Source organism: Cyanistes caeruleus, chromosome 6, assembly GCF_971803275.1.
Source record: "Cyanistes caeruleus chromosome 6, bCyaCae1.hap1.1, whole genome shotgun sequence".
Classification (NCBI taxonomy): Eukaryota; Metazoa; Chordata; class Aves; order Passeriformes; family Paridae; genus Cyanistes; species Cyanistes caeruleus.
This window is the reverse complement of record NC_141706.1, coordinates 18,274,127-18,300,306: the sequence shown is the minus strand read 5'-3', so window position 1 is coordinate 18,300,306 and position 26,180 is coordinate 18,274,127. Positions and strand designations below refer to the sequence as shown.

Below are 26,180 nucleotides of genomic sequence, written 5' to 3'. Positions count from 1 at the left end.
CCAACCTGTTTATTAACTCAAAATCTATCCATAAAGGCATATAGCAAATAAAAAATAGTGTGTTTAAAATAAGAATAGAATCTGAATCTTAGCTAGATAACCTGTTTAGTGCCTGAGGTTTAATACCCTGGCTAAAAGATTTCTTTAGAATAGGTATGCATGTGATGATTTTGATAATAATTGTATTAATTCTGATACCTTGTTTATTTCAGTGTATCTATAGATTAATTAAAAAAGCCATTAAGGTAATATTTTTGGTAGAAAAAGAAAGGGAGACATATGGTGAAATCAAAAAGTACCTTGGACCTGATTAGCATAAGAGATCTGATAGCCAGGATGCCTTGGCAGGAACAGAGTTTTGAAGACTGCAAAAAGATTGAATCAATGTTGAAATATGTATGCATGTTTGTATATCCTTAACTGAATCATTGTAGCCTTCCTAGAATGGTGTATAAGCATACGTAGCCCACAGTAAAATCGGGTTCTGGTCACCAAGTCAGTTGTCCCTGTCTCTCTTCATCGCCAGTAGGTCCATAAAGATCATCTCACCAGGGAGAGCACTTAGGCCTCAATTTCCTGTCTTAAGTGTCCAGAAGTGTATAAACATACCTAAACTCCACAGCAATAAGGGAACACAGGAATCTTAATATTTTAGAAAATTAAATCTTTTTCCATCTCCTTTCTTCTGAAGCTTAACTCTTGTTAGCAGAGTACTAACATATATGTGAAGTCCATTCTTTTTTTTGGCAAAGTTTTTTTAGCTAATAAATTCTTAAGGCAAGAGTAAGAAACAACAGAAGAAAAACAAAAGAAAGAAAGAAAGAGAATCACTCACAGTAGCCTGCTGCTTCTCTGCTTTCTCAGCTGCCTCATTAAGCTGCATTTGGAAGGCTTCCTGGAGAGATTTCATTTCCCTAGTGTATTGAAAACACAGAACACAAACTTCAACACAAGTCTCCATTAGAAAATAATTCTTCAGATCCAGAAAATGGACCTTTAATTATTCAGAGTAGCAAACAGATGTACTTTGTCTATGAGTCTCACAAATAAAATCATAATGACTCCATGAAGTATAGTTCCAAAGCAAAACAAAAATTATCTATGATGCAAAGTGGCCAGTGTTTATATCTACTGAATGGCCCACTGTGCAAAACATCTGCTAGCGCATAATTTCTAACAAAAATTATTGGCACCAAGAAAGTGAGGAAAGTGGGCAAGTTAAAATTCACTGGCATGGAGTTCTTCAATAAGAATAAAAATAAAACATAGTTTTTCAATAAGAACTAGTTTCTATCTGCTTTAAAATAAACAAATAAATCATGCCCTAAAAAACCATTAACTTCATATGGCACTTTCTAGAGACAAGTAACAAAAAATTCACTAGAAGATTCTGGCATAAAAAGAAAAAAGAACAGGATAATTTCTTGGATTGGGCTTTTTTTGAATCAAGTGAAAACCTTTTGCATTACTGATTCAGTCGGAGATTTTCTCCAAACTGCAAGAATTTTTTACTCACAGCATATGACACACTTTGAAGTTGTAGAAAAGTAGTAAAATGACATATTTCATAACAGCTGTAAAGCTTTTGGTTTGTGCTTGCATGGATGAACTCTCAATGAAGATCAAGCCAAAACTGGATTTACACACAGTAACAGATAATAATTTAGCCCTTTGAAACCTAAACTGAATGGAAACCACTTAATTTTAAAAGAACTTGATACCTGCAGGATCATCTTTCTTTTTAGCTGATAAGCCCTACTACTTTCAGCAATTTCAGCAACACTAGTACAGAACAGATTTAATTGAAAAGTGATTGAGCAGCATGAAAACAATATACCATCAGCACTAACAGATGCCATCATTTCAAAGCGCTGATGATACACAGAAAGAATAAAACTGGGGGCATCATAGCAAGTGACCAAGTTTTACCTGCAACTTGGAAATTATTGGAGATTTTGTACAAAAGGAATTTTTAAAAATCTATTTTTTTAGTAATAGAACATTTACTCACAAAAGCTGAGATTCTAGTACTCTAAACTTTACTGTATCATCCAGAATTGTAGAGCATAATCAAAGTCATGCTCAGGCCAAATACAGTTCATGTTTGTTCAAATAAAGATTGTAACATTGAGATATATTTTGAATTTTGGCTTCAATGCATTAGTTTTAAGCATAATACTGTCTTCACTTTTCTTCATTTACTGCAGACAAAACATAGCCTGAGGACCCTGGCAAATAAACAGTGACCTTTCCTTAGTGAAAGTCTGTAAGAAAGATTCTCTGGCACATTTTTAATACTTCTTTCAAATGCTGAACTTCTACACCTCTCTGGAAATGAAATCTAGTAAGTCTGTAAACAGGTGGCAACAGTAGTATCCCCAAATCATTTCCTTGCAGTGTACTGTAAAAACCATTCGTTTTCTGAACGATGGAGTGGGCTGCTCAGCAGCATATTGCACAGATCCAGTCTTTATTTCTCAGAACTGCCCTTCTGCTGTATACTTAATGTTTGAATGCCTTAGAAGCAAAAGTCAACATGTATTTTCAGTTGGATCTTGAGAGACTGCAAGTGGTGGTTTAAGGAGGAGATTAGGAAGTGTGGGGGTCTGTGAGCCCTCTATTCAGGAGAGTGGTAAGTCCCCCTGGAGAGACGCCACAATGGTCTAAACTGGCTCACCTTAAGGAGAAGATGGTTGAGGCCTCTCCTAGGATGCCTCCTTGTTGCTTATACATGTACCCCATTCTACCCTTCCCCCAGGCCTGTTGGCCAGCCCCTTTGCCCTCCCCCTGGGCAGTTTCTTCCCTGCCTCCTTTCCTCAGTTCTTCCCTTATTCCTAGAACCTTCTCCCTTCCTCTGTTTCCATTGGCCCAAATTCTCTAATCCCTCCCTCACCTCATACCGATTGGTTCTGACACTTTGGACCCTCCTCTATACCACCCCCTGGCTCTAGTTTCATTGGTCCTGGTTGCTCCCGCCCCCAGTACAAACTACCTTGCACGGCCTTGTTTTGTGCCTTTTGTTTCTGGCCCCTTCAGGAGTTGAAAGCAGTAAACTTCCCTCGTGAAATCCGTACAAAGATCCCTCTCAGTCCTTTGTCACTGACTCCGACTACATCTGTCCGGCAGTGTGAGTGGCTGTGTGGGTGTGTGGCACTGGCAGAAGCGATTTTCCCGGAGACGCTTCTGGGAAGGTTGAAGCACCTTACCAACAACTCCACACCGCAACAGGAAGAATATTTGAAATATATATTAAAATTTTCTTTTAGCAGACTGAATTTTCCCATCTGCAACTAAGATCTATTTACTAAACAGTCCATTAATACTTTAAAGTAATTCACATCTCAGTTTCATAAAGGAAAGTTGTATAACAATCAAATCACCACAAAACTGCATTCATGTATGATGAAGGATTTCATCTGTGCAAAGGACAGCTATGATGCTGAGATGTACACCTTCAGTCATATCCAAGCCACTTAAGTATTTAAATAGGACGTTAGCTAAAGTCTTGCCTTTATAATTTATTTGTCTGGAATAACTGAAAGACTGTTATATATCACAGTTAAAATAAGAAATTCTACTGGTATTGTATTCTGGACCTTATATATTGGGTATTTAAGACATGAAGGTCATTTTCTCACATGGTTTCTATGTAGCAATGCAATTTCATATGTATATTTTTGTGTACTTCTACAATGAATGTAGATGTAAGACGGCCATGGAATTTAATTACTGCATTTTTAACAATGAAAGAAATATGACCTTAATATTTCTTACTAAACATTTTTCCTAGGGAAAATATGAAGTATAAATGCACTCATTACATACCATTTTTCCAGAAAAAAATGGTCACTATATCAGTTATGTTTTCTAATTATTAAAATTGTATTGATGTTGCTATTTGCTGGTCTGAATTTGAAGAATTGAGAAACACAGAATGATAAGACTTACTCTAAATGAAGCACTAGGGAAACTGAGACTAAGGACTAGGTTGGAAACTTGCATTCCCAGCCATGGGAGCTAATTTTTCAAGTGCTCAATGAATAATTTGAAATTAATACTACTTTCTCCTCCTAACTCCATTCATCACAAATATTCAGTGCTAGTATTCCTGTTTGCACATGGATTAGTGATTTTGAGTGCCTACGCACATAAACATTTAATTAAGATGTTAGAATAAATGTCACCATCTTCAGACATAGAGATTTAGACACTTTAGTAACTTAATTTTCTAAAAAATCTGAATTTATTTTTTAAGGAGTACTTCATGACTAAATCTTCCTATAAAATTCAAAATGCCTTTCTTTAGCAGATATCTCACCATTCCATTTTAATAAATTTTCCTGTCATATTTCCAATATAAGAAAATACATCATTGGTTTCAAAAAGAGTATTTCCTGCCTTTATTTTACTGTTACAAACAGCAGACTCTGGAATACAGCAGTGTTTATCTATATAGTAGAAGGAAAGTTGAAATTTACTAGTCACACAGTTTTCAATCAGGAAATGGAAAGAGAAGGAAGAAGGTGAGAGTCTTACCTTTGGTTTTGGCCCAGTTCCAGAAGTTTCTGCACTTCATTTTTGGTTGACACTTCATCATTTTTTAAAGACTGATAGTAACGAAAAAACTCTATTAAAGAGACCTGTTTTATTATTAATCTGTGAAAGTATTTGGCCCTCATTCATAAAATGGTCCTGGTGAATTGCAGACATTACCATTTAAGAAAACTGGAAGAATAGTCTAATTTTTCTTTTACTGTAACTCAAACACAGTTAACTGTACATAGCTGTGTATTTTTCAAATATGAGAGATATATACAATAAGCAGATTTAGAAACAGATTAATGATTAAAAGCATTAGAATTATATGAAAAAGTGAGTGTGTATATACAAAAGAGAATACTACAGCCCATATCAGTACCTCTGTATTGTTGAGTCTAAAATATTTCACAGAGTAATTTTGCTGAATACTACCTTCAACTGTGCTACATTCTAAAATAAATTTGGTACAAGGAGAAGCATATTCCTCTAAAAAGTAAGAAAAAGCCTACAATAACAGCAATAAAGCACTCAACCCCACCCCCCCCCCCCCCCCCCCAAAATTAAACCCAACTCCCAAGCCCAAAACCCCAAAGATAAAAGGGTTGATTTATTAAAACCAGAGAAGTCTGGGACATAAGGCAATATAACATAATAATAATATAATATAATATAGCACAGTGCTGATACACACCACTGGCATTTTCCTGTGAACAGACAGTGCTTCTTCTACTTTTATTTTTTCCATCTAGCTTACATTGATGAAGATAAAAATTTATTGTCAGAAAAATAATTTCATTTAAACTGGCATGAAATACAGAGAGCAATTTCAATTGATGAGTCTAAATGTTTTCACCAGACCAACAGACTCTAGTGGGAAAAGACAGGTGCTCCTTCAGCTGAATATCTGGACCTCAGATCCAGAGCAGCATTTTCAATCTAGTTTTTCCTCTGGGGAGCTGGTTTGAGTTCAGAGTTAATCAATTGCCCTTTCAGCCTAACCATGACACCCAAAAGTTAAATGCAGAAAAGTCTCAGCTCTCACTTCAGGCTCATCTAGCACAGTTTGTCAGTTGAACTTGTAAAGCAATGCACTGTAGTATATCCAGTCAGATTGTCTAAGATGGCACATCAGAAAGGTAAACTGAGCAACTAAATTGAATGTATGGAATTCAGCAGCAAAGATCTAACCTGCAACAGCGAAGGACATCCTTTGCAGTAGCTGCCAGTACAATGTGTGTCAGCTCCATTAATATTGCATATTTCTTGTCCTTCCCTTCCTTTTCTATGTTCTATTTTCATATTTTCTTTATTTTTATTGAGTTGACAAATGCCCCAACACTTCAGGATGAATTTTTCCATGAAACCATCGGATTTATGTAAAGTAGAACATCAACAAAATAAACAAAATAATAATTATTCACTTATTTAATTATTTTTTAAAATAAACACTTTAAAAAAAAAATTAAAATATACCAGTAAGTAAATGTTAAGGTAAGTAAGTAATCCTATAGAAACTGAGACAGAGTCTAACCTGGAGGTTTACTTTAATTCCCTGAAGTTCTTTAGAAGTCTTTAACAGTTGATGAAGTATGTTGCTCCTTTCCTTAAAGACTTCTTTTAGCTGTCTTTCCAGTTCTTCATAGCTCTGTCTAACACAAAGAATAAAAGCATAAGATCATCTCAAAACATTAGTCAATGCACCTGACAACATATTAGTTCATCGAAATTTAATTCCAACACCTTGTATAGATTTCAAATTGGACTATGTCCCCTTGCTCACCCATATAACTTGATTTTTCCAAATATAGATAAATAGATGTTTTATAAATTGAAATGATCTGATTCTGAGTGAGCAAATTACCAGATTGAAATATTGCAAATTGTGGATTGTCTGTCATAAGAGATACATAAAGGGATGTATTTAGCGTGAGTGACAGTGTGAGATTTTTCTTACCTTAAAACATATACCATACAAAAAAAATGTTTTTAGAATAACAATATAATATTGTCTATTGTATTTATGTATTAGCCTTTACATGTTGTTATTGATCATAAATCAATATGATTTATGATCAATGATAATATTGATCATAAATGTTTGGATATGGTACCATTTATAACTCCTTTTAGCTGCTCGTTAGTATAACAATTTATTAGTTTTGCACCGTATAGCTCATAGAAATAATCGTGTGATTAATATATCTATGTATGCACGGGGCAGCTTATAGAAACAGTGGTGTGAAAAATATATTGTAAGCCTAGCAAAACATGAAATGTTAAAATGCTTCTATGTAACTAAGAAAGCTGTGTAAAGCAATTATGTGTTTTTCCCACATGGCTGACTGACTTCTCCAAGTGATAACAGTGATAAGAACCAGAGCACCAGAAGTCTACTTGTTAACTCCTTGTTATCAGGAAAGTGTGAAACAACAGGATGAAAGAATAAAATATATTGACCTGATGTTCAGGATGTCATGCAGCTAAGTCAGCATGAAAGGCCAGACACAACATCAAAAGCTCCTGCAAATGTTTGAATAATGTGTGAAACACATGAATATGTACAGACCTTAGTAATGTAACAGTATATAGATAACACTGTCTTAATCTACTGGTGTGTTCTTTAGCCAAAAGCCAGAAACACCCCAGCACTGGACACTGTCCCTTTTCATCCCCTTGTTAAACTTTTAAAAATTCCAAAGAGTAAACTATTTTTCACAGAAAGCAAAACTTTGGAAGTATGAAGTTTTGAGACATCAGTAATCTGAGGTGCCATGGGCAACCCAAAATGTTATTGTATTCTGTATGTATCTGTGCCCAAAATTGTTACTCTCTTTTTCAGACCCTGCAGACAGAAAACGGAAATGGGGGGCAGTCCAGTCTTCAGACCTTTTTTAAGTCGGAACTCAGAAGCAGGGAGCTCTCTGCCTCTGCTGGCAGCATTTGCTTAAGGTGGAGGCTCTGCAAGGAGTGGGTTGCCTTGGGCATTGATTTTTTATTATTATTTTTTTTCCTGGTCTTGCAATAGTAGCAACTCAAAAACCCCCTGCACTTGGCAATCAAACACTGTTTCAGTCTGAAGTTTGCAAACCTATCAGCAGCGTGAAGTGAGCCAGTCCCTGGGGCCAGTCACTTTGTGTCAGGGCTGACTGACCAGTTCCTTGTCCCAGCACGCCCACAGTGCAGGCGAGAGCAAGGGCCAACATTAGACAGAGTGTGGCTGGCAGCAGGAGGAAGAGGTGGAAGCAGCACTGACCCCACACAGGCCGGCACTTCTCATCTGCCTCTAGAATTGCTCCATAAGCCCTACCTTCCTGGAAGGCTGCTGCCATCCTTCCCCTGTGTCTCCCAACTGGCATGACTGCCTGTGAAGGCTGCAATTCTTCGGGGGAGGATCAGAACCATTTTCCCTTTGTCTCCCTATACATGGTCTCTTTCCTATGGTGGGCGCCATCTTGGAAATGGTATTTCTGCCATTTTGGATGTCTCTGTTTGTGTGTTAATTTGATTTAGCAGTTTTGTATCTAGTGATTATTTACAGTTATTTTTTGCCTGTTGCAGTTTCGCTTGTTAGCACTCATTTTAGAGTGCTCCCCTTTAAGTTGTTTTAAAGAAGGACATAAGGGATGAACAATTCAGATCTATTTTTACTTGATAAATGAAACACAGGACTCCTTTAACACAAGTGCCTTAGTATAAAGTATAGATTAATAAAAGTTAGGTGTTAGCAGCTGTGCTAGATTGCAACTGCTTTTGCAAAACAAGAAGCCTATGCCCAGAAGGGCCTACTATGATAAACAAATAGTAGATGCTATGCCTAATGCTAACTGCTCTTGAAGAAGAACAAAAAACAAGTGGACTAAGATGGCAAGGGAAAGGAGTAAGAGACAATTGGTTTGGCTAACTTTTGCTTTTTCTTCAGGAAAAGGGCTTAACTCATGTGCGCTAAGCAATAAGGAACACTTACTGTGAGAAACAGCTCATTATTTGAAATTTTTATAAAAGTTAAAAAGGGATAAAAGGGATAAAATCCAGCAAAACACCCCAAAGCATTGGGGTGTTTTGGTGATCAGCCAAAAAATACACCATTAACTTAAAACAATGTTCTCTATATAATGTTGTATTACAGGGGGTACATGCATCTTCATAGGAGCTTATACATATTCAAACATTCCTGTGAGTTTAGGTGTTCCATGAATTCTTTTGCTTGGTTTTAACCTTTGACTTGTCCATCCTTCAGATTAAATCAGTATATTTTATTTCTTCTCATGGTTCGTCCTGTTGTTTTTACACTTCCTGATAATGAGGGGTCAGTAAATTGGGTTCTGTTTTTTGTCACTGTTATTTTATAACTTAGATAAGATGGTCCACAAAATGTGATGAACTACCTAATTATCTTACACTATTCTCTGAGTTAGTTACATGAATAAAAGCATTTTAACATCACATAGTCTCTGTTTTAATATTATGCTACAGCTTAAGGTATATTTATTGCACTACTATTTATATAAGCTATATGGTGCATATACAAACTGACAGATAATATTATACCAAAAGGCAGTTAAAAGGAAATATAAAGTGTACCATGTCAAAATCTTTCTGATTAATAATAATATGTTAAAGCTAGCTAATACATAAATGTGAAAGCCAATAATATATTGTCTTTATAATACTTATTAACTGCCATTTTTATGACTAATAGAAGAGCTGTCAAAAGAATAGAAAAATGTTATAAAAGAATAGGAACATAATAAATGCACAATTACAGATGAAGAATAACTGATACAGCAATAAAATGTGTAGTAATATAAGTAAGCATTAGCAAAATAGGTGTGATGAATGTATTAGATACAAATAGTGTGCTGTTTGTAACCGTAAGATAAGAAAACCACAAGTTATGGAAGACCTCAACCCCTTAAGACTAATTTTTAGATAAACAAACAAACAGGGCAGATGCCTGTCATGGTTTTAAAGCCCTAGCTAAAAAAAAAAATCACTAGAAAACTTACTCATTTCTTGCTGTGAGATATGGATTAGGAGAAGGGCAAAACAGGCTTAAAACTTAAAAGGAATAAAGAAAGTTTATTAACAAAACTACAAGAATAAGAAACCAGAATGAAACCTCCAGAAACCCTTCTTCCCTACCACCCAACCTTTTTTGTCCAACTGACAACTTAGAGACAAAACCCAGTGGTTAAAGCAGTCCTAACTATATAGCAGTCTTTTTATCAGTCTTTGTAGAGAAAAATAAGTTCTATTTTGTCCTTCTATGGAGAGTTTTTCACAAGAAAACAGTTTTCTCATGGCTTTGTATTCCTCTGATGCCAGCTGCCCGGAAAACTCTGCCATCAGGCACCTCCTCCCATTTCACACCACTCTGAGGTGTGTCCATGGGGTATGAACTCAAGGGGTGTCATTTTAACGATGAGTTATTCAAAGACAAATGTTCTCTTCATCTATCTCTGTGACCATTTCTGGGAACAGAGGGTTTCTCGTTTCCTCTTGGGGGCCAAGCATCTCTATCAACTCTCACTTCTATTTCTCTGTTCCAGCATTTCATGAGATCACAACTTCACCATCTGCTCAGCTTCATCTATGAACTACCTTTGCTCAGATCTACACTTTCAAATATTTCATTCCCCCCAAAATACTTACTCTTTCATGAATTAAAGGAGTTTTTTTTTTCCTGGAACATTATTGTCCATCTCCATAGCTTTAACAAAAGAATATTTCATCTTATTAAGGCATCTCCTTATTCTCTTCCCATCTGAAGCTTAATTTTTTCTTTCACTAACTCTGATATCTCATGTTGTCTCTCTACATGTTGGTCGCTTTTGCTTTCTTCTCTCTGGATGAAGGATTAAATCTGCAGGTCTCATCTGGGTAGTGAAAGGGTTAAAATCTGGCACAAGCCTTGTGGATGGTCACGTGATCTCAACCAGGGCAGCGGCTGGAGCTGTTTGCCATGGAGGATTTTTGGTGGTTGCTCTGGGGGTGTGGCCAGCATCTTAACATGCCCCTGGCCGATGGCTTTCCCTCTCTTTACTCGGCAGTCTCTGGTGAAACCCATCAGCAGCAGAAACTGCAGCCAAGCCAAGTACCGGCCTGGCCCAGCAGCCCCGCTGTACAAAGCTCAGCAAGCCCTTCGAGGGGCTCAGCCCCTCTGGGAAGCGGCTCCTGACACTTCACAATCTCTATCCCCCCCAACCCAGGAGCCGCAGAACTCTGGCTAGCCCCCGCTCCCCCCGCAGTCTGGTCCGGCCTGGTGGGGAGGAGGCTGAGCCACAGTTCTGTTACCTTTCACAGCCGTAAACGAAGAGGGAGCTAGAAGCTCCCGGGCTTAGTTTTAAAGGGTGGTGTTCGCAGGTTGATCTCACTTTTTAATGATCAAAACTACTGTCAGTTCTCAGAAATGGCCAGCTATCGGCCAGAAGGAAAAAGGGGAAAAAAAATAACTTCCCTACAGCCTCCAGCAGCCTTAACTTCCGTGGCTGTTTTCTACTTTTTTCTTAAATGACAATCCATCACAATGCCAAACTTGTTAATGTATAAATAACCACTGTAAAATAAGCATGGCAGAGATGCACATGCAGGTGTGGTATTAAAAATTGATGCCTATGTAAGTTAGGTCAAAATTACAAGGTGCTTATATAGCTTGAGTTATAAGACATCAATATAACAGATATCAATATAACCTGAATCATAGCTTTCTATACTTATATAACCAGAGTCATAGCTTTTTATACCTATATAACCTGATATGAATAACTTCCTATACAATGTAATGGCTAGTATATGGTTCACTACTTACTTAATACTGAATGGAGAAAAAAAAAAAAAAAAAAAAAAGAAGAAAATTCACCAAGTAGTTAGTTTCAGAGATAGATAAGTATAATACTGAGAAATTGCCAAATGTAAAGCCAATTCACCACAAAACAAAGAATTTAGGCCAGTTAGCAGTTAGAACCAGATGGACCAAGGAACACCATAACTGCACATGCTCGAAAGACAAAGTTGAAAAGTTCAGATGCAAAGATTTTGGAAGCCTTTATCAAAGAAACATGACAACCCCTGAATTGGGGAGATGCAAGTGCAGTGCAAAAGAACTATTTCTAATAATAAGATCATACTATGTAAATTAGTTCTGGCATGTATATGATGGTGTTATAATGACATAGTAACACTAAGCAATGCTGCATAAATATACCACAGCACTTGACAAAGGTGGGTGAGTTAGGAGGACAAATCCCCCTCACCTCCAGCACTGCAATAAACAAATACCTGCTCTATAGACATTGGTCTATGGGGTTTTATTTCCACCCTATCTTTTGGGCATCAATCCCCTGCATGCCGCATGCTCCCCCTGACCAGGCCAATAAAGATTGCTTTACTTTACAGTTCCTTACTGTGCAGTAGAGTCCTTTGAATCATAAAGTTTAACTCACTCTATAATTTCTTCTCACTTAAACCTTACAGTAGAAGCTAGAACTGACAAATACGTTCAGTGGAATCAAACCTAGTTATTAATTAATGGATGAGTAAAAACATTCTATGCTTTTCAAAATGGAACTTTATTTGGAATGAAATCTTATAAAGTTTTTATAAAATCCCCAATGAAATAAATCCAATTCATATTGCTTGAGGTCAAATGAAATACAGATCCAGCTCTCATATTCCATTTCAGAAAAACAGGTAAACTTTACAATTAATGCTAACACAACATACTTTTTCATTTAAATTGTTGTTTTGAGAAAGACCAAAGTTTTCTTTTTGCAACTTAATTTTTCTTTCATGCAGTACCTCTAGTTCTAAAAAGGGGGGCAAATCTCAAATTTGCAGTACAAAAGTTGTGTTTTACTAGGACATTCAAGATCTTGAGGTTAAGAAGACATCTTAACCTAACTAAGACTAACGGACTTTAAATTCACACTTTAGCAGAGAAACTCAGTAAAGCAAACGAAATGTTTTATCTAATATCAGTACTACCTACTTTAGTAATTGGCAGTTCACAAAATATGACAGACTTAGGAAAAAAGAAAATTATTCTATATTAAATGATACTTTAAGTAACTAGAAGTGATGACAGTGACTTGAATTTCATAATAAAAACTAGATAACTGGATGTTATCAAAACATAAGTTCAAGGCCAGTTGAATGGAGTTTTAAGCATCCTGGCCTAGTGGAATGTTTCCCTAACCATGGCAGGGGATTGGAATTGAAGTTCCCTTCTAATCCAAACCATTTTATAATCCTATGATAAAAAATAGGTTAGCTCTTGTTGCAGTGCATTAAGATATATGGTATGTCCCTGAGGATAAAACCCACCCTTGGTTCTGTATAATGTTAGTACTTTCCTAGCCTCCCTTTCTTTTTCCCTATCCCATTGGCTGCTACCCCCTGTATCTCTTCACCTCCCCCTACCCCTAGTTTAAGAGAGAGCACCCGAGACATCTCTTTCTCTTTCTTGCCCTGGGCGATTCACGTACAATAAACCCAGGACCACGTCCTGCAAGACTGAGCCTCCTTTGTCTAAATGCCTACGTTCCTGGCATTCCCCCTGTGGTCTGAGTATGGCGGGCACATCTCTACGGGGGAAAAGAATGAAGGGAATTCGCATAATAATTACAGCAAACTCTAATAGAGGTCATGCAGCAAAACTCATATGGGTTTACAGGAAAATCCATATGCCAAAACTATGGACTTTCCAAATTTAGCATTATTTACATGGAAGATTTGGTTCAAATTTTTTGTATTGTTATGAATCTGTAATGTGATATTGGCTTTTGCAAGTATTAGGATGAATATTATATGTTAAATACTTTTTGGCCATGTATGTACTTTTTTTCTTGCTAACAGATTTTAAGCTTAAAGGAATCTCCTAGTACAAAGCAAAGAAACCCCAGAGGGCAAAGACAGTGGGGCCCAAGCTGTTATCAGCAGAAAAATAATAGAGGCCAAGCTGTTATCAGCAGCCAGGACCAGGCCGTTGGCAGCAGCGGAAGGACCAATGTGGAGCCCAGCTGTCACCAGGGCAGGATGAGGGGCCCAGACTGTTATCAACACTGACCATTTGCAGAAAAAAGGAAACCAAACTCCAAATAATGATGGTCAGCAAAAATAATGATAATCAGCAAAAATAGAAACTATACAGAGCATGTTCTAAATAGGCAGAACCAGGGAGGGGACATGCTAAATACTTCTTGAAAAAGTTTGAATATGCATTAAACCCTCACAGCAGAAGGGGATAAAAAGAGTTCCCAAGATACCAGGTGTGTTCCTGGTAACGCTCCAGGGCACCCGGCCGTTTTAACCCTTTGCTTTATTTCCTTTGTCTCCTAATTTTCTTTTTGTTTATATTAAACTTTTTATAATTTATTAAGTGAATCTTGTTTTCCACAGTATCAAATTGTATCAAAGAAACTATATGAATCAAATTTAGCTAGTGCTAGAACACATAATAAATAAAAGCATTCTCATCATTACCTGCAGTATATATAAAAAATTCTGTGTAATACAGGAATTTTTGTTTCTATGCTAGCTACATATTATTCTAAATAAGGTATCACTGTAATAGAGCTGCCTTACCTCAGCAGTAACATTATGTGTAGTCAGCCTGACAAGTTTCAGAGAATACTGCCAGTTTAATTTGCCTATAAATGGAGGTCAAGGACGAGTTTCCTCCTGCTAAAGTGATCAGGTAGTTTCAATAAGGTCATCACTTCCATTCCATTTTAAGCAACAGAAAAACGTGTGCTAGTCCAGATGGTGTCTTTTTGCTATTGATATGTTGGGCTTCTCTTTTAAAAAAAATACATCCTGGTGGTAACATCATGTATTAGCAATACATGGTGGTACTTTAAAGTACCACCCTCTTTCCCCCAAAACTACTTGAGCACTTAATGGTCATCTGTCCATCCCAGGCTACCCCATTGGTATTAAGTTAGCACATGTTTTGCTCTATTGCCCAATTATTAGCAATTTGCATAAACTAGAAGACTTTCAGAATTTAAAAAAAATAATTTAATATGAATTATGCATGCACTTTTCCTTTGTACTATCTTCTCTGACACACTATGCAGAGAGATGGAGACAAAAAGCCAACAACCAATTTACCATGGTGATTCACAAATCAATTCAAACCCTCAGAACTGTTTGTAAGGACTTAAAGGACACTCTGCCTGTCCCAAACACTGTCAAAGCCACAGAAGGAATTGCTGTAAGAAAAGCCACCACAGCAGAAGCTTCAGATAAGCACAGAAGTGAGGAATTCGCAACAGGAAAGTTCTAATTCCTGGCCTGTCAGAGGTGAGATCTGGGTAACGCATCCTGATTAATGCATTTGGACAAAAATTCCCACTCTGGCAAACCATGGGAAAGGAGTCCTGTTTATGGATGTATCACCCCAAGTTTTGGCACAGACGTCACCTGCAACCACCAGTGACCATTGAAGTGCCTCTGTACTTATTTCTGGGATCTTCCACCAGAGGACTCTGCATGGTCCACAGTGTTAAAACTCCACCCAAGGGCCAGGGCTGGGTATTCACACTTGAACCTGAATGCACCTTAACACATGGAAATCTTTGTTTCATGGGCTTCCCCCACCCCTGATCGAAACAGTGATCATCACTTTTAATAACAGATATTGAAACTGCAACAATCAAGTATCCTTACTGAATCCACAGGTAGTGATACCTTTTCTCTCCACTATCTACTGTTATACTTTCTTTTTTTTTTTTAAATTTTCCTTAGATATTTTCTTAAATGATATCTTTATACTTTCATATTGTTATATTACTATAGATAATAGTAACCAAAATGGTTATATACCTCCTTCCCGTTGCAAAGAAATTGTTCAGATAGATAGATAGATAGATAGACAGATAGATAGATATAACTGTAATTCAATGCTCTTTCACTCTAATCTGCCCCAAGGGGTACATTATCAAGAACCTCAGTTACTCCGCCTTCAGGAATGGGTTGTAACACTATTAGAAATTTTTTGTTTTAAAACAGGAATGAAGATACAAGAAGAGTAATTAACAATTAGGTCTCAAAGGTTTTCTGTTCTGGGCAATATTATCTCTGATCTCAGGCTCTGACTCTGCATTGTGTACAAGAACAGTACGCATATATTTGACATACAGTGAAATTCAACTCTGCACCCATGTGATAACCAACAAACCCTCAGATCAGGCCATCTGTTTTGGTCACCTCAATTACCACATTGCGAACTTATGTAATTTAAATAAACAAAGTGCAATTCAAGTGAAAAGGGGTAAATTTGTAAATCTAATGCTCTAATGATCTAATAATGAATCACTTAGATTATTCAAGAACTCTCATAGTCTCAACAAAACTGACTTTATCTTCGCTTTTAGACTTCCTAGAATTACAGAATTAACTAGATTGGAAAAGACCTTCAAGATCATCAAGTCCAACCTATGACCTAACTCCACCTTATCAACTATACCATGGCACTGAGTGCCACATCCAGTCTTTTTTTAAACACCTCAGGGTGGTGACTACAACACCTTCCTGGGTAGCCCATTCGAGTGCCTAATCATGCGTTCTGTGTGCAGCCTTTCTGTTTTTCCCAATGACCAGCCTAAACTTCCCTGTCACAACTTAAGACCATGTCCTCTCATCTTGTCACTGGTTGCTTGGGAGAAGACACCAACCCCCACGTGACCACAACCTTCTTTCAGGGAGTTGTAGAGAGTGATTAGGTCTTCCCTGAGCCTCCTTTTTTCCAGGCTAAACAACCCCAGCTCCTTCAGCCACTCCTCAGAGGTCTTGTGTTCTAGACCCTTCATCAACCTTGCTGCCCTTCTCTGGACACATTCAAGCATCTCAACATCGTTCCTAAATTGATGGGGAGGGGGAGAGCAGAACTGAACACAGCACTCAAGGTGTGGCCTAACCAGTGCTGAGTACAGAGGAAGAATGACTTCCCTGGTCCTGCTGGCCACATTATCCCTGATACAGGCCAGGAAAACCAGGACTTCCTTAATATAATAGTATTCTCAGGATTTGGTTTAAGGAAAGCTCTATGGTCAATTGGGTTTCTTATTCTTCCTTTCTTGATTTCTAAACAACCAAATTTTAGTCTCACATGCATTTGATAAACATTCTTAACGTTTCACATGTCAGTTTTCCGCATCAGCATGCCAACAGTCTGCAGCTGTGTTATTATAGGAAAAAAAACAGTGCATTTTCTGAAGCTAATGTTGGATTAATAAAAATTAAATATTTTCACCACAGTGTTATAAATGCATATTGAGATTGTTGGGGGTTAGGTGTCCTCTTTTTAGTTCTGGCTCACGTGTGGAATTTTTAACCCATTAGTTCAGGGGAAAACCTAACTGCGGGTACTTGGTGGATACTTGAAGAACACAAAGAGTTCGTCTGGGCCCAGGGGGGAAGGGGGCAGGAAAAGGGGAGGGCAGGGACAGTTTGGTGGGCTTCTTCAGCTTCAGAGAAGAACACTTTGGGAGCACAGAGCTGTTGCGGCGGAGAGAAGGGAATTCTGCCATCACCCAAATGGAGCTGCTGCTTTCTCTCCTTCTTCCCTCTTCGTTGGTGGCCTCACACCCCCTGTCCTGCCGGGACGTGTGGCAGTGCCAGGCACCACCGCGGAGCTGCTGATACACCTCAGCCACAGGCCCAGGATCTCTGCTCATCCCTGCTGTTCCAGCCGGAGGTTCCTCAGAGCTCTGCAGGAGCACCCGGACTGACTGCCCCGCCAAGGGGGTTTGTGAAGCAAAGCCTCTCCTCCATCCCTTCCCGTCTTAGCTGAGAAAGCTGTCACAGGGTCCCTGGTTATGTTTTCTTGCTAATGCTGTAGTTATTGTTGTTTGTTTGCCTTGTTATAAATACTAGTAAAGAACTGTTATTCCTATCCCCAGATCTCTGCCTGAAAGCCCCTTGATTTCAGAATTATAATAATTTGGAGGGAGGGGGTCTACATTCTTTCATTCCAAGGGAGGCTCCTGCCCTCCCTAGCAGACACCTGTCTTCTAAAACCGAGACAGTGATGTTGGCTTTTCGCAGGTATTAGGATGAATGTTATATGTATAATGTTAGAATGGCTTTTGCTGTGTGAATATAGTTTTTTTTCTTTTCCTCCTGCTATTAGCAAGAATTTAGGTGTAGGTCGATATAGTGTGTTTTAACTGCCTGAATGGGCAGGATAACCTCCCGTGAACAAATGATGGAGCCCAGGCTGCTATCAACGCTCACTGCCTGTGGAAAAAAGAGCCAAATCCCAGATCAAAGGATGATAAGAAAGGAATTAAAATGGCAAAGCCAAGAAATGTGCATGCTCTAAAAAGGCAGACCCAAGGACCAGCCATGGAAAACAGTTCCTGGAAAAGTCTGAATATGCATAAAGTCTATGCAGTAGAAATGGTATTTAACAGATGTTTCCAAAGCACCAGGTGTGCGCGTGGCAGAGTGCCAAGCACCTAGCCGATTTTAACTCTTTGCTTTATTGTCATTGTCTCCTATTGTCTTTTTGTTTTCATTAAACCTCTTAAAATTTACCAGAACAGCGAACCGTGTTTTTCACAACAGCATAGTAATATTTATTTGATATTTAAAACACATTGGTTACAAAACGTATCTTTACAAATACAGAAATTTTGTCCTGATGAATACAAGCATATTAGTCTGAATTTAACTAACAAGATGATTTGTTCAATTAAGAAAAAATGCAACATGTAAAGCAATTGAACCAGATGTTAGAAGACATAATCAAAGTAATTTCAGTGAAGCTGTTAGCGTTCAGGAACACACATAATCACGGAATGATTATATGAAGGTGCTTTATTAAAGAGCTCTGGGTGTCAGGAGTACACATATCCGAATCTGACCCCATTTGGTTTTGAGTTGAACATGTTTTATACTCTTTTATATATAAGTTATACAACTTACATATTAACTATTAACTTACATTGTTTGCATTGTTTTTATCCAAGCATGGATTTCTTGTGATCCCCCCTAGCCTCCTAACATTGTTCCTCATGTTCTTTAAACAATAATTATATCTAATCACATCTAACAATTGTATCATTTATCATTTACTGACTATACAGGTGCAGTTTGACCTGATCTTTAGCAAGTACAAGGCCTAACACTTCCCAGGGCCTACTTTTCCCAGGGCTTTCCAAACCTAACTTTCTTTCTAAGTCCCCGAATTTTCTAAGATTTTAAGACCTTTTACTATCAAAGCTGGAGAAGATTTAAGATGAAAGAACACCTCATCCATATCTAGGTACCTGTCAGAAAGAAGCATATGGGTCTTTAAGGAGGATGGTATCATCCTTCACCGTGTAGAAAAAATAAGAGAATTAACTTCAGCAGGAAAAGGTTGAAATGTGAAATTCAATAGCAAGGTATGTGGATGTGGGTGGATGCTGGATTCTTGCTGCCAGAAAAATAAACTATAAATTGAACAACTTGCTTATGCCGAACTTGGATGACAGTTTTATACTACAGGACAGTTCTGAAAGAAGCTGATTCAGTGTATGTGATGTGTCATCACATCAGCAAATTCCAGTGATTTTTTGTAAATTTTGAACCCTCAAAAATCAGGTTTCTCCTACACATTATACATATACATGTTACATGATTTTAAGCTCAAGATATACAACATATAATTAAACCCATTCATAGGAAACTATGAAACCATACAAAGATCTGTTCTCTGAATATTAGGTTACATCAGTTAACACCATTCTGCAAGATAATGTGGTATAGTCAGCATATCTTGAGCTTAAAATTAATATTTATCACTATTTGCACATTAACGGGTTTTTTAAAATCTTCATTACAAAATGGAACAATTTAGCAATACTCTGCTGGTTACAATCATCTGTAGTACTCTAATTGCAAGTTGTTTCATTTTTACCATCAGCTTATTAATGTAGTGCCAGTGTAAATTTCAATATAATCTGTTTTCAAGGGAATGACATTTACCTGCAGTTTTAAGATTAGTCAGCTCTTTTACTCTTCTACTGACACAATTTAACAGATATTAATAAACATTTCATCATATTGTAATTTTGAGTATACAACAGAGGGAAATAACTAGAAACTAGTAACTAGAAAGACTTGCACCCAGAGATCACTCCACCTCTGACTGTTCCTTAATTATTAAAAATTAAGCTTTTGGTCTTCAAAATGAAGATTGAATTAATTTTTCACATGGACTATGTCAGGACGAATGACTATTAATTTTGTTTTTCAGCTAGGTTTACAAAGCCTGTCTTTGAAATAAAGCTTTTATAAAGAATTAAATTATTTTTGGTACACAGATGTCCTTGATGGAAAAAGGCTCAGCCCTTAAAACAAGAGAAAAGTGAAATAAAATCTATGGTTAAGAACAAATTAACATAGAAGTATCCTTGTCTCGGGTTGATTTTATGATGCTAGTTTATTTCCTTATCTTCTGCTGTATGCCCAGAAATGGCTGCTGTAGCTTTAATGTGAACCAGGGGGTGAGACAAAACTTGGGAACCCTGGCACAGGTTTTGTTCAAGCTCTCTTTCTGGGAGGTGTGTGACACAGATTGTTACTTCGTTGCCTTTATTGGATAAGTTGTTTTCCTTGCTGAGGCAAGAAGCTGCTTTTTTTCTCTCCCCACATTTTTCCTTGGACTCCAGTAGAGATCCCTCAGTTGTTTCTTTTTAGGTTTTTTTCCCCCTTTAACTGTTTTGGCTTGTTTTGTTGGGGGTTTTTTTTCCCTGTCTGGAGAGCCTGCGGGGGCAGCTCCAGCTGGTCCACAGCCTAGGAAAGACTGAGCTAGAAAAAGAAAGGCCACTAAAACCCACCAGTTTCCCCTGCTGTGAGAAGCAGACCAACGCCAGAAGCTCAACAGGTTCCTATCTGCTTTTTGCCTGAGCTGCTGCATGGACATTTTGGACATTTTCCCTGAGAGAAAGGGAGCAGCCGCCAACTTTGCCTCCTGGCCATGTGGCCAGGTGGGGGTTGGAGTATAACATTCAATTTTTTCTTTCCTGTTCCGTCTGGGTATGTTGCTTTGTTAATAAACAACTTTTTTTTTTTTTTTTTTTTTCACTTTGACCCATCAGTATTCATTTCTCACTGGCAAAAAAAGAGATTACCAAAGCCCTTTTCTTTAGAGGAAACACTCCTTCCAGAGAATTTTCTCCTAAAATTTGTCTCTAAACTGAGATACACCTTCAGCAAACATGCAACAGTTTATTTTTAAGCTCATCTTTTTTAAAAAAACCATTTTGTGCCCTAATTATAATTACTAGTTTAGGGCATTCTACTGTAAATTCTAAGAAAAATAGGTTATTTGATAAGAGGGTACCAAATTGTAACAAATACTGTTTGTTACTGAGTACCCTTGCAAAGTGCACTATCACCTAGGTGTTTACGAAAGTAATCTTTTGAAGGTATTCTTGGTAGAGCACATGAATCTTGTTTATATTTGTTATAGATACATTTTATATTATTGGCTTTTCGCAAATATAAAAATGAATGTTATACATATAATGTTGGAAAACTTTGCTGTATTAATATAGTTTCTTTGATTTCTGTTATTGATAAAACTTAGAAATAGTGGTATAATACATATACATATACATATACATATACATATACATATACATATACATATACATGTATGCATGTATACATATATACATATATATATACATATACACATATACACATATACACATATACACATATACACATACACATACACATACACATACACATACACATATACATATACATATACATATGCATATGCATATACATATACATTTTTTTTTTTTTTTTTTTTTAAGCTGTAGCATGGTATAGAAATAAAGTCTACTTTTGTTCATATAACCCAGAGATTGAAAAGATAGTCAGAAAACATCCCTGCATTCTTACATTATTTTATCCAGATGAAGACAGTAGTGCCCAGAGCTCCAAGGGAGGAATTTACTGAACCTCTGTTATCAGGGAGTGTGAAACTCAACAGAGACAAGAAGATTGATCTATTGGGGAGGGGGGAGTTGAAGCTAAACAAAGGAACATCTAAAACTTAAGAGGAATGTTTGAATAACGTATAAGAATTTATGAATATGTAATAGGTTTGTGTTTTTAAGGGATAGTCCTTTGTTAGTAAGGTGTGCTCTTGGCTGAATGCTGAGGCACCCGGCCATATTTGTTCATTTTGCCTTATTTTTGTCTCCTAATTGTCTTTCTATTAAACTTTTTTTAATTTTCTATAAAAAAATGTGAAGCTCATTTTTAACATATTTAAGTAAGGAAAAGATTAATTCTAATTCTATGTCAACATATATGGAAGCTGAAGATAAGAATCTTTAAAACGGTACAATAATCATATGAGATGGAAATAATTTGTAATACAACAGAGCATTGCAATGCTGACTTTCCTGTCTTTTTGAGTATAAATATTTTACATCTAGAAAATCTGTAAAATTTTTTATTAATCAAAACCCAAAATGATCAGGTCATCTAGATAAAGTATGCTACATATAATTATAGCATATATATATATATATATAAAATGCATTATGATAGTATCCAACCTGAGTTTCAAGTACTTCTACTTGATTTAATTTAATTGTGCATTAACTATTACACTTGGGAAAAGTAATATAAATATTAAGTTGATCATCAGATAGTCTTTTGCTGAAATCCAGATTTTGTCAGATACAACAATTCTTCATACTCAAATGACACTTACATTATATATTTTGCATTTGGACATTACCTGAACACTGTGTTTCAGACTGGAATGGGGGGAGAGGGGGAAGTGGGTACAGGGAAAAGGGAGGAACTGGGGATTTAGGGGAAAGTGAGTAAAATTATTATTTACCCGACTTTTATTAGTTGTGCAAAATATTTGGTTGTTAAAGATGAAGTTCATGGTCACCTGATGAATCTGGACATAAACAAAGCTATGTGAGCCAATGAGATGCATTAGAGAGCCCTGAGAGAATTGGGTGATGTAGTTGCTAAGCCACAGTCCATGATATTTGCAGCCATGGCAGTCAGGTTGAGTCCCAGGTGATTGAAAAAAAGTGAAGCATTGCACCCATCTTTAAAAGGGATAGAAAGGAGGACCCTGGGAACTACTGACCTGTTGGTCTCACCTCTGTGCTGGGAAGGTCATGGACCAGATCCTCCAAAAGCTGTGCTGAGGCACATGAGGGACAGAGAGGGAATTTGGGATAATCAGCAAAGCTTCACTAAGTGCCAGTCCTGTCTGACCAACCCATTGGTCTTCCGTGATGGGATGACTACATCAGTGCACGAGGGCTAGAGATGCCATTTATTGGGACTTTTGTAAAGCCTTCAACAGACACAAAGCCTTCTCCCACCACCACATTGGTGAGAGACCGGATTTGATGGGTGGACTGTTAGGTGGACTGTTAGGTGGATAAGGACAGAGGTATCCAGAAAGTAGTGATCACAGTGATGATGATCAGTGACAAGTGGTGACCCTCAGGGTTTCATATTGGAATGACTGTTATTTAATACCTTCATTAAAGACATAGATGAAGGCACTGAGTGCACCCTCAGCAACTTTGCAGATGACACGAAGCTAAAGAGGCAGTTGACATGCCTGAAGGATGGGATGCTGTTGCAGTAAGTTGATGGCTTGGTCCAAATGAGACCCTCCCACCCTACATTGTCAATCTACCCAAAGTCCCTGTCAATCTGTCTTAGACCCACCACATGTTTGGAATTCCACTTCAGAAATCCCCTAAACTTTGACGCTTGATTAGTCCATGTGACCCAACTTTCCCTCCCTACCTCCCTCATTGGATGATGATTTTGTGAACCCTGCCTTTTACCCTCCCCAGGATATCTCTGATTAGCTGATGCTTTGTACCCTCCCTTTGAACCACCTCCCTATTTCAGCTGTTGCACGCTCGCATTTTCTGTCTTTTGCCCCCAAGATTCCCCAGAGCAATAAATCCTCTATTATCCCATGCAAAAAACCTCCCTCTCATCCTTGTCTCCTCAGAGTGCAGACTGACAGCCAAAAAGCCATAGAGCAAGTGCTCTAGTCGCACCTCGGGTCATCCTGCTCCTGGGGTGTGACCCACTCCTGGAGCAGGCCGAAGTGGTAGAGCCAGATAAGCTCCAGTGAGATGCAATAGGATGCCATCCAGAGGGACCTGGACAAGCTTGACAACTGGGTCCATGGGAATCTCATGAGGTCTAATAAAGACTTCATGCAAGGTGCTGCACCTGGGTCAGGGCAACCACTGATATTAATACAGGCTGATGAACAGACCCAGGATAGCCCTGCTGAAAAGGATTTGGGGGTGCTGGTGGGTGAAAGGCTGGACATGAGCCAGGAATATGTAATTGCAGCCCAGAAAGCCATCCTTGTCCTGGGCTGCATCCAAAGCACTGTGGGCAGCAGGAGAGGGAGGGGATTCTGCCCCTCTGCTCTGGTGAGACCCCACCTGCAGTGCTGCATCCAGCTCTGGGGTCCCAGCACTGAAAGGACATGGAGCTGTTGGAGTAAGTCCAGAGGAAGTTACCACAGTGATTACAGGGATGGAGCACCTCTTGTACAAGGGAAAGCTAAGAGAATTTTAGTTTTTCAGTCCAGAGAAGAAAAGGCTTTAGGATGACCTAATTGTGACTTCCAATACCTAAAGGGTAGACAAAGACGGAGAAAGACTTTTTACACGGGCATATAGTGATAGGACAAAGGACAATGGATTGAAACTGGAAGAGTGTAGGTTTATATTAGATATTAGGAATAATTATTTATTCTCAGAGTGCTGAGGCACTGGAACAGGGTGCTGAGAGATGCTGTGGATGCCCCATCCCTGGAAGTGTTCAAGGCCAAGCTGTATGAGACTTTGAGCAGCCTGATACAGTGAAAGATGTCTCTGACCAAGAAAAGTGGGTGGGAACTATGATCTCTAAGGTTCCTTACAACCCAAGCCATTTTATGATCCTATGATTTACTGAGAATAGTGTATTGTGGTCCAGGCTTAATTTATTAACAGTTGAAATAAAAATCCCATTGTAGGGATGTATAGGACTATAGCAGGTTATGACTACTTAAGTAGACTTCAGTGGCCAACCAATGCTAAGTTTAATAGCCCACAAAATATTAGCAGTGCTGGTGTATTTTATTTTGTTTTTACACAGCATCAAGAGAATCAGGCCCATTGAATGTATTTATTCTGACTTTTTAAAGCACTTGTTGTAAACAAACCAAAAGAACCTAGCATTTTTTTTGCAGACACTTGGCAGTTTAGAATCAATAAGGGAAAAGATGCAATTGTCAGTTCCCATCAATGAGTAAAGGAGAAGGAGATTTCTGAAAATTTGCAGCTGGCAAGGATATCTGGCCCCAAGAGATGAAACAGCAAATTTAATCATCATGAACAACATGATACTGAAAATATGACCCAAAGAAAAAAAGTTGTATTCATCCACTAAAAAGCGTACAGGTAAAAACACACAGAGATTTAACATGAGGAAGGACCGTACAAACCCACACGTGATTAAACCCACATAAAAACAATTCCTCCTCCCAAATATATAGATAAGTATGTTGAGATTTTTTTCCTTGTTCAAGTTGTCATTCAGTAGGCATCGTGCTCACAGCAAAGAACCCTTACTGGGTTTATACAGCTGTAATATGGAATAGTCATCTTTTGAAAAGGAAGTTCCTAAACTCTTTCCAACTGTTCAAATACAGACTGTATAAATATGGACTTATTCCCTGTATGTAGAACTGATTTTCACAAGTTCTACAGGATTTAGTCTTTAAATTTAGCACACAAACCCACTCTTCTTCTAACTTTACTCTTTTCACTTCAGATATTCTTCATAATTTATGTCCATTATACTACCTTTGGTCTGATTTTCCACTGGCCATCTAATACTTTTGACTAAGACCTCAGTGCTACCACCCTTAAATACAGTGCTGTTAATGATGTCTCCTCAGACAAAATCTCTTAAAATGGAGTCAGGTTACCATTTCTGTTGCAGCTTGTTGTATAATTTAATCCTGTAGCTGCTTTGGAACTTTACATTTAATTTAGATGAACATTACTATATTTTGAGGGACACTACTGCATTTAATAAAAAGGGAACCTAACCTAACAACAATCATGAAATCTATAGAAAATTATAGAAAATCTCTTTCTGTCCAAATTGTTATCTCAATTGATATAAAGTTAAAAAATTTCTACTTTACTTGACGAAACTGTCAATGAGTATCCTCTGAAAGTCTATTTCAGTGTTTAATGACTTAATTCAGTAAAGTCCACTGGCTTTTCCAATTCTAATCAATAATGCTTTTAGCATAATTTACATGAGGGAAGTTTGGAGTAACAAAATGTAGACCAACAAGTAAAGACAAATTATGAGGAATAAACAAGTACCTGGGAGACAAGAGAACTGGCAATTTCAAAGACCATTAAATGACAGAAAGTTACTCAGAAATGGCTGTACGCAGAAAACATTGCAATATAGCATAATATCTACTTTGTGTCTGTCAACAGATGACATACAGAGCTTTGTGTATTAATTCAACAATTCTTTATCCTGTTAAATGGTTCTTTCTGTTTCCTTCCAAAATGTACTGAAACTGAAGTTTGTAAAAAGTACATAATAAG

At 37.7% G+C, this 26,180-nt stretch overlaps 1 protein-coding gene across 19 annotated transcripts in view; it reads right to left on the bottom strand.

The window, feature by feature from the left end:
• Positions 1–26,180, bottom strand: part of LUZP2 (leucine zipper protein 2) — a 270,446-nt gene that overhangs the window by 128,953 nt on the left and 115,313 nt on the right. For 15 of the 19 annotated variants that reach the window (XM_086895406.1, XM_086895408.1, XM_086895411.1 and 12 more), the window contains 3 exons: positions 6,071–6,188; positions 4,537–4,607; positions 836–914 (listed from right to left, as the gene is read on the bottom strand). In XM_086895406.1, the coding sequence (XP_086751532.1) occupies positions 836–914; positions 4,537–4,607; positions 6,071–6,188 (268 nt within the window). Of the gene's footprint in view, positions 1–835; positions 915–4,536; positions 4,608–6,070; positions 6,189–26,180 lie in introns of those variants that run through there. The other 4 variants (XM_086895410.1, XM_086895415.1, XM_086895414.1 and 1 more) reach the window with 3 other exon arrangements.